The 13732-nt window shown below is 43.0% G+C and overlaps 1 protein-coding gene across 1 annotated transcript in view; it reads right to left on the bottom strand.

The window, feature by feature from the left end:
- HS6ST1 (heparan sulfate 6-O-sulfotransferase 1) overlaps positions 1–12542 on the bottom strand; it is a 208777-nt gene extending 196235 nt beyond the window's left edge. Inside the window, exon 1 of the mRNA XM_042024517.1 lies at positions 12239–12542. Within this exon, the coding sequence (XP_041880451.1) occupies positions 12239–12519 (281 nt within the window). The 5' untranslated portion in view covers positions 12520–12542. The remainder of the gene's footprint in view (positions 1–12238) is intronic.
- Positions 12543–13732: the final 1190 nt, after the last annotated feature.

The raw sequence follows: 13732 nt of genomic DNA, 5'->3' as shown, positions 1-13732 counted from the left end.
CTAGCTGCTATATATATCAGAATAGATAAGAATATGTGTGTGTATATCTATATATAGCTGTATATATCAGAATATTTAGTTCCCTACTTACGAATCTGCATAGATTGGGACAGTTTAATTCAGCCCACCCAGCTTTCTCACAGCAGTTGGTAGCTTGTTTCCTTCCTATGTACACCTGAAGGTTTTTCACAAAAAGCGTGGGAACTTCATGCCTTTGGAAATATTGCTCATCTCTAAAAGTCAGCAGGGCAGCAACAGAGGCAAAAAGAAACAGCCCAGTGTTAAAACCCTGCTTGAGATACTTAGGTAACATAAGTAGTTTATTCTGAGGTATGTCTCAAAACAGACACAAATCTGGATAAACTTGTCTGGTACAAGATGATGTTGCAGCTGCTACTTAGCATTAGGCCATAAATGCTCTGTGCCATTACCTGGGTATTTGGCACTGATATTTCCTTTACTTGAAGAGCCCCTAAGTTACAGTGCTGCAGCTTGGATGAGGAGAAGCAACTGAAGCCCTCAGGTTGCTACATGAAGGAGCTAATGGAAACTAGCTCACAATCCTTTCCCTTCCTTTGCCGTAATTTCCATGTTGTTTCATTAGAGGTATCTTGCAAGGAGAGCTTGATGATTCTCCTAGTATCAAGGACCAAAAGACAACTTCAGAGGGCCTGTAAGATGGGTAATTCTGTCTTTCTTGCTCAGAAGAATTGAAAAAAAAAATTAAAAAATATTTGGCTTACTAGGAGAGGTCTTCACTAGACACAAGGATCTAAAGGTTTTCAAGAGTCCATGGCTTTGTCCCTTGATTATGGGAAAAAACCCACTATCTTATATCTTACAGATTTAAAGTCTAAATACCTGTTACATCAACTCTCTGCTTGTCACAAATCATCTTTTTAACCCGTATTTTCTCCCTAAGTTAAGAACAGCTTCCAGATGTTATGAAAAGCTGGTAGTTTCTGCATAGCTAACACTTCAAGGTGGTACCTCAGAAAACTGGACAATAAAAAGGCCAAAGCCAGGCTGTGGCCTCTGCATGTCACAACATTCTCCTATGCTGTGAAGGGAGAGGGCTCTCAAGTTTCACATTTGACAATGGAAGTAGTTTAAGATTTAAAGTACTTAAAAATTACTATTTTTGTTATGTCCCACTAATATTTATGCTGGCACGAAAGAAATTTCTTCCTATTTGACTGAAGAGGCATTTGTTGCATGCCAAGCTTAGATTTGTGATATCCTTGGTTGTTTCTTTACTTTTATGTTCCTAAGCTTTGTGAGGGATATAAATACAGAACTGCCACTTAGTAAACTTGAACAGTCCTTGAGACAGAGTATTTTCTTGTGATATAGACAAGGGTCCTTATTCCCTTTTACCACTTTTGACTAACATTTATTCATTCTGCCTCCATGTAATGTACTCCTAAAGCTACCAGCATAGGCTTTCTAGATCATCTCCCTGTGTATACCACTGCTTTATTTTCCTTTACTTTTTATTTTCTAAAACAAACATCTCCACAGCACACTCGTGATCACAACTGAGAGTCACTTGCAGAATAAAGTTCAGCCACTCTACAATTTCCTAAGTCACTGCTTTTCTTGTGTTGCAGAAAAGTGAGAGAGCACTGAATTCAAATTATATTTATACAGTACGTAGACATGCAGGGCCAAGATTTGTTGAAGTTACAGTACTCCAAGCCACTATTGGCAAACATATTTTGGACTAATGCTGCTTTAATTCTCCCAGGGCACGCAGCCCTGAAGAAAGGGAGAGAACACGGCCAAGAAAAAGCAGCATTCCTGGCTGTAGCAAATAACTTAGGATGGAAGCTCACAGAAAAAGGGAGAGGGGGAAAGAGGCACAATGGGAAAAGGAAGAGACAGGAAACATTAACATTTTTGCAATTTAGGTGGATTAGACCATTACTTTGAAGATTTAAATTTTCCACTGATCACAGAGAAAAATGGAAGCTATTTTGACTGAAAGAAAGCACAGTCACATAATGAATTTCTACTTAAGTGTAATGGTAGTACTGCAGTGTATCTATAAATAAAGTATTCTCCAATTAAACAGAGACATTTCATTCCTTCTTCCACCAAACACTGAATAAAAAGAAAAGATCACTTGCCCTCTTCTAACCTAGACTTAGATCTAAAGTGTATATGTAACCTAAAACCCTAAATCAATGTAATGCAATCAGAAAGTGCTGACACAGAACACTGGCATGAAAAACTTCTCTTGGCCTTTTAGATTGTCCAGATTTAAAGGCAACAGATGACATATTCCTTCCTTTTTATCAAATAAGTGTTTGTTTGACTGATTTTAAACCTGTATGGAAGTATTCTTCCTGGGTCATGCACTTTGGTCCTCAATTGCAAGTCCATTGGTGTGGTGGCTGTGAATATTTAGACATAAAAATGTAGGGGCAAAATAGAAAAAATGTCACTATCTTAACTGTTATTTCTACAAGGGAGCTCAGGCAGGCAGACACCTTTTTCCCAATTCATTTAATTGTGGTGCAGGTCCTGCTCAGTTACAGTGTGGTTCCAGTGTTCTTCTGGAATTTACTTTTTGCCAAAAACGTCACTGAAGTGGCAAAAGGCAAACTAGAATTGACACACTTATGAGATACTTTTTCATTGCTATGAAAAGTCAAGCTTTAATTATTTCTAAATGCAATAATTTTTCCTTTTGAGTCACCTCTCAGATACATCCATCAGTCATATTGCAGTCTGCCCTTCCTGTTTTCCAGAATTTAAGATGTGGTGTTTGTTGAAAGGATTTTAACCAGAACTGAACATGCAGCCTGAAGTGAACACAGTGAATATTTTAGCATGCTAGGTTTGCTGCTCTGCACCTTCAGCCACTTCTGGAGAAGCTTGTAAGTAACTACCACCTCTGCAGTAAAGACTTCATGGAACATATGGAACTTGTGATGCTCTGATGGGTGGGTATAAAAGCACATTATCACCCTTAAACGTTTGCTGGTAGATTTCCATGTTCATACTTTGGATGTTTATTGGAGATGTAGGAGCAGCAGCAGAATACAGAACTGGTAATATTTTTATAAGAAGGAACAAGGGGAGCTGTAAGTTTCAAAAACTGATGTCTCTCCTTTCAAATGTTTGAGTATGTGAAATGTGTCCTGCAATTTTGCCAAATTTAGCTTGTTTCTTAAGTTTTATTTACTAGCAATCCTTAGAGAGCAATTCAGATGTAAACCATTTACAAGGAACTTCTCAATATATGAGAAAATAAGACTTGTTTTGGTGTATCTACATCTCCTTTCACTTTGTGAACATTCATTGTTCACAAATCATGCTGATTGATAATCTATACTATGTGTTCAGATTTCACGTGTGTAGCAGTGAAATACACAACTCCTTTATGGAAAACAAAATGAGCAGTGAAACCCAGATGGAAAACACATCTGCTAGTGCAAACAGAACCAAAAGTCATGATCCCAAATCCTCCCAGGGACAGCAAACTGTAGGACTACAGGTGTCAAGGAATTCCTGGGTGATGCTTGCAACTCTGCCTACATTATTCTTGGGAAAATGCCTTTGATTGCTCAAAGGGATCAGCTCTGTGAGGTATGGTATGAGCCCTACTACAAAGGGCTGCTATAAGATATCATACTGGAAAAATTAGATAGACATATGAAAAAAAAAATTATCTTGACCCTGTTCAGCAGCCTTGAACCTCCAGTGACAGCCACTATGGAGCAGTACTTTCTTTCTTATGGAGGTGATTTGGGCTTTCAAGCTCTTCAGGGTGTTCTCATCCATGAGATTGCCTCACTGCTGAATTTTGAAGCTTTCTTGGGCAGCCCCAGCACTGAACTGCAGACTCCATTTGCAGATCTACTTCTGTCTTAATACTGGGATTACTTCCATAGCTGAACGCAGAATAGCAACATTAAGCATTTGGTCCCATTCTTTCTCCTTCCAAAGCACTCAGCTCCTTTGATGGCAGTTCTGTATATCTGCTTGATCCCTGCAGACACATGGAAGAACCGTTTGTGAATCCCAGAATGGGATTTAGCATTAAGAGACAAATAGCTTTTTGTGTGCAGAGCAGAGAAAATTGGCAGCAGGAGATGTGTGAGGAGCCAAGAAAATAAATGCTTCATGGCTACCTATTCTTCCTCTCCTCCTTATCTTAAAGACTTTCAAGGACTTTGGATACTCTGCAGTTTCAATGATTAGCTAAAAGTCCCAAATTCAGCATCTGAGATGGAAAATATTCAAATTGCTTCCATGCTCTTGCTTCACTCAAATACCTCTTGTATTTGCTTGAGAGGTGCTCACCAAATTATACCCCTCCATTAGCTAACCATACATGACACAGTATGTGTGAAATGCCCTACTAAATGCCAGGATGTGTGGCTTGTGTGGTCTCTTTAAATTAATTTTTGCAATCTCTCAGTATCTAAGTAGAGATGGAAGTTCATAAACTGTTCTAGCCCTTCAAAGTTGTAGCATGAGTTCATACTGTTACCTGGGGAGGAGCTACTCTGTGCAGTCTGAAAATCTTCAGGGTGAGCAGACAGGCAAAAAGACACTATAATATCATAAGCAAATTCTAGCTCAGGAAAATGCTTGGCACTCTTCCATTTTTCTTCCCACAGCTGAAGGTACCCATGTTCCTTGGCCTGTTCCATGAGACACTGAAGTGAGCTACAGGTGACTGCCTCATCCCCAGACAGCTTTGGAGGGGCTGCACAATGTTTGTCATCTGTGCCCTGAGCCAAAGATCAAAGCTACCATGTATTTCATTCATGTTGCACAGAAATAACTCTGCAAACTTAAAAAGATGCAAGCTAGGAAGAATTACTGATTTAACACAGCCACAGACATGCCCATTGTTACTGCCAGATACTGTCTTGAGAGGGAAGAGTCCACATCTGTCACACGCTTCCAACATTATTTTGCTTTTTACATTTGTGGTCTCAGAAACTCTTCACTGCCCTCATCTTACCTGAGAAGACAGTTGAGCCATGACATTTTGGAAAAGGTCTGAACATTTCTGGCTCCCTTCTCTGAAGTGCTCCTGCCCACTCTCAGAGGAGGGCGGGTGAGCCGTGCGGTACAGGGAGCAGCTGTGCCTGCCAGGTGGGCAGGGACATTGCCCGAGGCATCTGATGGGGCTGGACGCCTGCTCAAACATTTGCCTCTTGGCCCAAGGCAACATTTGGCTTTTGGATGGCTTTGACATGTCTCTGATGTTTACATACCACTCGGAGCAGGTTGGTTTCCGGCTGTTCTATGGCACCTAATCCAATGCAAAATTCCATTTAAACACAGATCCTTGAGCTGAAAGGAGCATCTTCCCCTTGTGTACCAAGAGAGCAGTGCAAGAGGAAAATGCACATGCAGGGAACTTCTCTTTATCCTGCACACACAGACCCTCCCCTACCCCCGTACGTTTCACAGGCATCCCTGCTTCCCCTGCATCTGCCACCAGCCTGCAGCGGAGGCACCGGGGCATTTGGGGAGCCCATTCTCCCAGCTCCTCCCGGTGGTGAAAGGGAAGAAGAGCACAACACGACTTGCTTCCAATGTCTACATTCTCAACATAACCAAATCTACTCTCCACAAGCTTTTCTGGACACTATCTCAAACGCCCGAGCTGCCCCTTTCCCAGACCCTTCTGACTGAAGCCTCAGAGTAGCAAACGAGATGCTCAAGACAGACACTTGTAACACCTCGAATACCTGTGCATTCTACCACAGCCTGTCCAATCTCATCTGGCACTGACCACGGTGGTCTCTTTTCCTTAACCTCTGATGTTACACACTGGGAAGGACCACCCAGCCTCTTCTGTCACCTCCTGCATGCTCTTTGCAATATCTTGAAGGGGAAGGGAAATGCAATACTTCAACAGTCTTGGGTGGTGTGCTGCCCAAGGAATGTCAGATTGGAAGCAGCTGTGCTGGAAGGTACCATCTGCAGTTGCAATATAGCTCTTTCATTTTCAAATGACTGGATGTACAGGAAAGGTCCCTCCACCAAAGCAATGAATATTTATTTCTGAAGTCTGCTGACAGAAAATCCTTCCACCGCGTGCAGAATCTTTGCAGGCAGCAAATTTAGCAGCAATGAAGTGACCACAATGCGCCCCACACATTTTTCCTATATAAAATCATCCTTTCCATCTCTACAAAGTACAGTATTTCTGCCAACCATTCAGCCTCACGCTGCTGCAATACAAAAGTGAAACCATGACTGTATGGAAGGGGTAGGTGATTTCTGAGAGGTTTTTTGATGAAAAAACAACAATCCAATTAAAAAGACCAGTGATGGATGTGTGGTTAAAGATATTCCCAAACTTAGTGTCCTTTGACTTCTCTTGGCTACCACGTTTGGCAGCTACACAACAAAAACAAACCCTCCCTCCAGCCTAATGGTTTTAGCAGCCAAGAGCTGAAAAGCATCCACCACCTTCTCCATGGGACTTCCAGCACAAACCACGAAGGTACTCAGTCCAGCCCCACTCCCTGGCTTGCAATACCAGGTCTCAGAGGTGGAGAGGACCTTGCACAGGGGAATGTTGCAATTAGCAATAAAAAACCCTCTTAGAGATGATGGCTCTTAGTGTATTTCTCAAGTTCTGATTCAAGCTCACTGGCAGCCTCATCTGCAGTACAAATAACACTGGGGTACCACCTACTTTTGCCTTGACCTGTCTGTAACCCAGCATCTGAACTTGTTAGGAATTGATGCCGTCAAGTTCTTGTACAGGACGCCTCAGAGTGGGGTTATAAAGCTTATGAGAGGAGAAAAGGTTTTCTTTACAGGAATTTGGAAAGATTCCTATTAACTCATCATGCCATGTTTACAGATGTCCTGAGGAGAGGCAGGAAGTGCATTAGCAGTAAATCCATATGACAGTATGTATAGTGGGAGCCAGCCTTGTCTTCACACCTGGTACAAAAATGTCTGTGCAGTCAAGGGAAACTGAACTTTTTCCTTCTTCCTTGCATACTAGGGCATGGATGAATTGTTCCCTAGAGTGTGAGGGTAGCTTTGCTGGAACTATTGGTGTTGCAGCACTCCAAAGAAGCAATCCCTTTAGTTGGAGATGCTTGTTTCAACAGCCCACTAAGGATGCTGGGGTCTGCACCCTCCTTTCTTGTTGCTTGGTTAAGACCAGAGGGAGAAAGAAAATAAAGGAGAAAAAGAGTGAGGTGGGGTAAGCAAGAAAGAGACAGAAGGACATTTTTACTGTGATGCTGTACTCATGATAAATGGATTCTCCATTACAAACTTGACTTGTAGATTTGTGTTATCTCTTCCTCCACCTGCATGGTTCTGCACCACAGACATGAATCTAAACTTGCCAGCTAACCAGAGCTGGGGAATTATTCCAACTAAATCCCTTCAAAAAGGAAAAGGGAGGTTGTAGCACTGGCCAGGGGTTGCAGACAGCACAGAGTTAGTGGGAAGCTTCTGTTCCTGTTCACTGAGAGCACATCTCCTCAGCTCCTGCTGTTTCTGACATATTGCCATGCATTCTGCTGGGGGTGTGCACTTCAGCACCATGCTCAGCAGAGAATAAGCAGGTCTTTCCTGGCATCATGGGGGGATGATGAATTGTCATATGGATGTGGGGAAACCATATTTCAAACCAAGTTGTTAAGAGTTTGGAAAAGACTGAGGTCTGAAGAACACTAAGAGAAACATCCTGCTCCTTTCACCTCAGAAGAGAGAGATTTCCCCACGGGTGTGGAGAGCTCTTCTGAGCACACTTCTGTGTCTGCTGTGAGGCAGGGGACACTGGAAACCTTGGGGAAGCAATGAAAAACAAACACCACATTCACAACAACTTTTCAAAATATCAGAGACACTGAATGTTGGATTTAGAGAGGTGAGAACATCACGGTGGCACCAATAAGGTGGGGAAAAGGTTGGGTTTTTTCCTTCAGATCTTTCTTTACCTCTTCCTTGCTGTTTTTCTGCATAGGTTCATAATCCTGCTTGGCATTTCTGTACATACCCCTGGCCTCAGTAAGGGAATAGTTTCCTGCATCTTATTTTTGAGAGACGGGAAGCTGCAACCCACCATCAGCATTACTGAAATCACAGTAATGGCACAATGCCCTTGGAGAAACTTCTATTTTCTCCCAGTAAAAAGTGGCTGAACATATGCTGGAGTAGGCTTTTTTTTTTCAAGAGAATGTAAATATCCTTCTAACTGTGCTCATTTTATACTTTACATCAGAGTATTTCCTGAGGCTCTTGCCAGCTTTTCTTTTATTTCACTGCTTCTTCAGTCAATAAGTCATCACGAATCTCATTTCCATTTGTAAGTCCATTACTGCAGCCATTAAAGGGTACCTACTACTGCACTTCTAATAATACTGTGCCTTTTTTGTGGAAGCAAGTTTCCACTTAATTTTGAAAACATCTGCCCAGACCTTGAAATGTTGTCTGACTTAGAGGATGCCAGTGAGTGTGTCCTGGCAGAGGGGTTTGGTTGCCCTGGCACCCCTTCATTAAGTCACTGGAGGCATTTTATGTGCCAGCAAGAAAGGAAAGGCAATTAAAAGAAATAGGAAGGACAGAGAAAGTGAAAAAAGAGAGAAAATTTCACTTGACAAGGGTGAAATTGTTGCCTTTTCCACACAGAGACAATGTTTTGCTGAAAGTACAAGTTTAAATTCCAAGCCAATATCCCAGAGATTAAAGAAGAAGGTCAGAAGAGAGTAAATGCAAGTAAAAGAACTTGGTTATCAAACCTGATCATCATCAAACCCGACTGTACTAATCACACCTTCATTTCAGGCTCTCTGAGATGGTGCAGCACACTTGCAATGCACCTCCCATGGCTGATATCTCCTCATGGGGTTGATTCATAATAATCCAGTGACCACCAAACTCCCAAGTCCAGTGCTTGAATAAACTAGATTGTGCAATCTATCTTCAGGACTAAAACCTCCCACCAGCAATGATCCAAAACCACAAACAAAATGCAATTTCTTAAATCTTACAGGAGTATCTTCCAGTTAGCACGGTAAGCTTTACCAATAAAAAAATGTTATAACATGTTTGGAAGATTTTCTGGTACAACATTTCCTAATGGCACGTCCAGGTCATATGCCTACAGTGCTTAGCTTTGAACTTAATTACTAGCTAGGCAAAATTTGCTTGAGCTTCAAATGCAAACTTGGGTTTCTGTGTGCCATCAAAAAGCCCAGCTCTACCCTCAACAATCAGGTACAGCAAGAGAAAACCAGAGAAAATATTAATCCTATTCAATTCTCATGCTACTGACTTTTCTTTCTTCTTGTCTTGACAAAATATGGTGATTTTGGGGAACCTGAAACTAATCTCAAAACATTACCAGGTAATCCTTTGTATTCTTTGCACCATTAAACTGAAATTCTCCCAGATACAATGTTTTCTGTCCTACTTAATTCTGCAGATTTCAGAGTGACTTTACTTGCTTAAAACTGTTCAATTGCTGCTGAAAAGTATCCTAGAATTGTTTAAGTTGAAAAAGACCTCTAAGATTATCAAGCGCAACAGTAACCCCAGCACTGCCAAGTCCATCACTAAACCATTCCCCCGAGTGGCACATCTACACATCTTTTAAATCCCCCCAGGGATGGGGACTCCACCACTGCCCTGGGCAGCCTGCTTCAGTGCTTGGCTACCCTTTCAGTGAAGAAATTTTTCCTAATATCCAATCTAAACTTCCCCTGGTGCAACTTGAGGTCATTTCCTCTTGTCCTCTCCCTTGTTATTTGGGAAAAGAGACTGACTGTCCCCTCGCTACAACCTCCTTTCAGGCAATTGTAAGAGAGTGAGAAGGTTTTTCCCAAGTCTCCTTTTCTTGAGGCTAAACAGCTCCAAGCTGCTTCCTCAGCTCCCTCAGCTGCTCCTCACTGGACTTGTTCTTGAGACTTTTCACCAGAATAGATCTGATGCTCTTCTATGACTTTACACCATGTGAAAAACATCCTTGGGACATTGCAAACTGAGCTTACCTAAAGCTCAGCCCTTTGCAGCAGAAGCACAAGGCACTAACTGTGGTACACGTTGCTAAAGTAGCAACAGCCACTCCAGGTAACAGCATCTTTCAGTGCCTCAGTTATTCATTACCTTTGTTTACTGCTTTAGACTGAGTTACCATTTTATTTACTGATGACTTTAGGGTGCAAGTCTCTCCAGCAAGGTCCAGACACGACATCTATTAGCAGTTTCCATGCTGGAGATCTGCCCAGAACAGGGTCAATGCTGTCTCCTGCACTTGACAAGGACTATACTGCTGAGCTTATCTGAACCTAATGACAAACTGACTTCCAGTTTACAAAAGTGCACTGAGAGCCAACAAATTAGGGAGAACTTCTGCTATTTCCGCTTCTCTTCTCGCCTCTATTGTGAGAGGAACATGCAAGAAATACATTTTAAGTCTCAAGACTCCATTGCCCCTCCCCGACTGGTTTTGTATCCCTGAGTTACAGGGCAGTTATTTGAGGCCCTACAATTTCCATGTCCCAAGTTTTGCAGTAAGACATAAGTCCTAACAGAAGGGCTTTAGTACAATTGAGATTTAAAACTATAATAGTGTAAAACAAATGACTACATTTTCAAAGAACTTTCAGTTAAGTTTGCCACATTATGCTTATGTCCAGAACCCCTTCAGTGACCAATGTCACAAAGTCATGGCACAAAAGAAACAAAGTGTGTGTTCAAGTGCAGTAAAAGTCATAAGTGTGCTCTTCCTGGGTACCATGAACTCTCTCCCAGCTAGGCTATGCTAGGACAGGACTCCCAATCACCTAACCAAAAATAGCTGACTAGAAATTGCTTATACTGATAAACTATCCTAGATGGTAAAAGGATAAATATTGCTGTATAGGTCCTTTGTACTAGCCCTGCTCACTCTTTTTTAGCCAATTAATTCCTATTTTAAAAATACACCTCCGTCAGGGAACAAGAACTGTAGTATTTTTATGACCAAGAGGAAGTCATCCTAATCCTTCACCCACACTCAGTAAAGAGAGAAGGAATTAAAGCTATCTTTCCAGGTACACTGTCTGATCTTTTCTCCCATCTACTCTCTCTGTCCTTACTCTGCTTCTGGCTCCACTGCTGCTAGACACCCACACTCATTTTCCTTCATGGCTCTCATGCTGCTTGACATTCCTCATTCCTTGCTGTTAACCTCTTTCTCACAGCACTCTTTTGCTGTTGCTTTTCAGTTTTTCACTTCTCTTCAGCTGCTTTAACTCTGCTTTTCAGTTTTTCACTTCTCTTCAGCTGCTTTAACTCTGCCTTGCTGAGTAGTTTATTGGTAAAAGAGTTTTCCTCCTAGAGCTGGAACACAAAATTTTTTCCTGAATACAACCAATTTGGTCAATGTAAACAATAGAGAGGACTCAAGTCTCTCAAAACTCTACACCGTGAGGGGAGAAGGGAGAGAGAAGAGTTTGGCTTTTTTCCCAATAACATAGGAAACATAATATCCTTTTTCAGTAACTACAGTAATGCTGCAAGCCTCTGCTGCTGGTTCAACATGCAAGTGTAAATAAACACAATTTACAGAGTTACAGCATGGATATTATTGGGTAATCTGGGTAAATAGGATAACAAAATATTTATATTGTATGTTTATATAGCCCTGCTATGTCCTTGGAAAGGTCCTTTGTGTGCTTCCTCCCATGCTCCAGTGGTGGCACAGCCTGGTACAGACTGGCAGTGCCACACTTTCCGTGTGCTCCGTGTGTGCCCCACCCACGGCTCGCTGCCAGCATTTACCTGTGTCCCTGAGGGAGGGCAGCAGGAACCAGGTCCCACTCCAGGCTGTGGAAATACAGCAGCTTCTCCCCCATCTGCCATTACATCATCTCCTCGTGCTCTTACCCATAGCTACAAGCATGGCTGGAAATTACTCTTCCAGCAGGGTAACCTAGGAGCACACTGGAAAAACAATTTAAATTCCCCATTTGGCTCAGCGGCATGAATATGCCCTTGTTGGTTACGGTCCGAAGTAAGGGTATCGGTAACTCGGTATCCCTGCCGAAGCAGTTTCCGGAGATGCTCCGAGCTCCCGGCGGGTGCCGGTGCCGAGGTGCGGGAGGCGGCGGGAGATGGCAGCAGAGAGCCCCTGCGGGAGCGGCGCGACCCGCGGGCACCCGGCGCCTTCTGCCCGCGCCGGGGGGGTTCTGATGCGTTTGGATTTAAACCCAACGGGGGAAGTCATCTTAAAATAATCTGAAAACAGTCTCACCTCAGTAACTGGTTCGTAAAGACACTGGCAGTCACCCCTGGAAGGATCCAAGGCTCTTCCCTTCCGTGACTTTTTTCATCGGGAAAGAGAGGAGCTACAGGAATGACGAGGAGCGGCTCCTTCAGCCGGCGAAAAGTCCTGGCACATGCCACAGGTGTACAGGGAATTGGGCAAAAAGAGCACGGCAAGAGCCACCCTGCAGGAACGTGACCCCACTGGCACTGGCAGCTCTGCAGGGGCAGCTTCAGGGCACTCCCCGAGCACTGAGGCAGGTCCCACATTTCCCTGCTTTGGCTCCTTAATGTGTTCCTAGCCCTGGTATATTTGCTTATGGAAACAGATCAGTGCCCTGCTCTGGTAAGGAAGTCAGATGTCTCCGTCCTCATTCTGATTGCCAGCAGCTGATAAGGCCTGACACACCAAATCATGTGCTTGGGGGAGCTCCTCTCTCTGAGACGCATCCACTACTAGAGCAAGCACATGGGAGACTGTATGTGCAGTTCTTACATCTCAGCTCACAAAGGGCTTGTGTCCATATGTTCGTAGCTAGAAGCCTAGGAAAAGTCACTTGTTCAGTCTTCCACCTGCTTTGGGGTTGAAAACGTGCTTGGAGAACTTGGAAAACGAATCCTTTCATTCCCAAAGCACAAAAATGAAGATAAAAGTAGGGAAGAATTACAAGGCATCTGTTGCACGATGAGTTGTCTCCAAATTCCTGAATAATCATGTTTATGGGAAATCTGCTTTTCTTACATCAGCTCTGGGAGCAGCTGATACAATGGAAAGATATCCCAAAGGGTATGGATGATGCTAGGAACTGTAATGTTGCTGCTGTTAAATGTACAGCATTGTAGGCCTGTGCTGTACATTAATAGCTTGGGATCTCTGTCATCAGTGGGAGCTCTTACAGCTCTGAGAGCTGTGCTTGCAGCTGTGCTAATGAGCACTTTCATGTGGGATTTAATGTAACAGGTAAAGAAATAAGCTTTTCTGTCGTAGTCTGGAATGGCAGCCCTGCTCTGTGTTTCTCTACAAAAACACTGCACCACCTCACACAAAAGGTTCCCAAGGTTGTTTACTGCTAGGGTTGACTTCTAATGAGGGAGATTTTTCAGGAGTCATTTGAAGAATTGTCATGGAAGGGCTTACTCCGTTTATCAGTCAGTTCGATTGGCCATTCTCCATGGATACAATACAGGGCAAAGAATTGGGACCAACTTAGCAAGAGACCAAATGTATTTCAGAGTGGCTGGAAAGCTCTGAGTGCTAAAGAACAGTAGCTGGAGCCTTGAGAACTTTTAGCTTCACCAAAGGTCAGACAAGATGCACATTAATCTGAAAAGCTCTGTAGAACTATCAGTCCCACCCTCTGAATCTCTACTGATTTCCTCCACACTTGTCAGAACTTTGATATTGAAGGCTGTTTCTTCTCTGGAAGAAACAAAAAATTTCCAGCTGTGTTAGTCTTCAGTCCTGACTTGGGTTGGGTAAGGT

This window comes from Corvus kubaryi, unplaced genomic scaffold (assembly GCF_017639235.1).
Source record: "Corvus kubaryi isolate FWS band 111438036 unplaced genomic scaffold, C.kubaryi_AGA036_p1.0 37264, whole genome shotgun sequence".
Lineage (NCBI taxonomy): Eukaryota > Metazoa > Chordata > Aves > Passeriformes > Corvidae > Corvus > Corvus kubaryi.
Note: the sequence above shows the minus strand (reverse complement) of the source record. Positions and strands in the feature narration are given on the sequence as shown.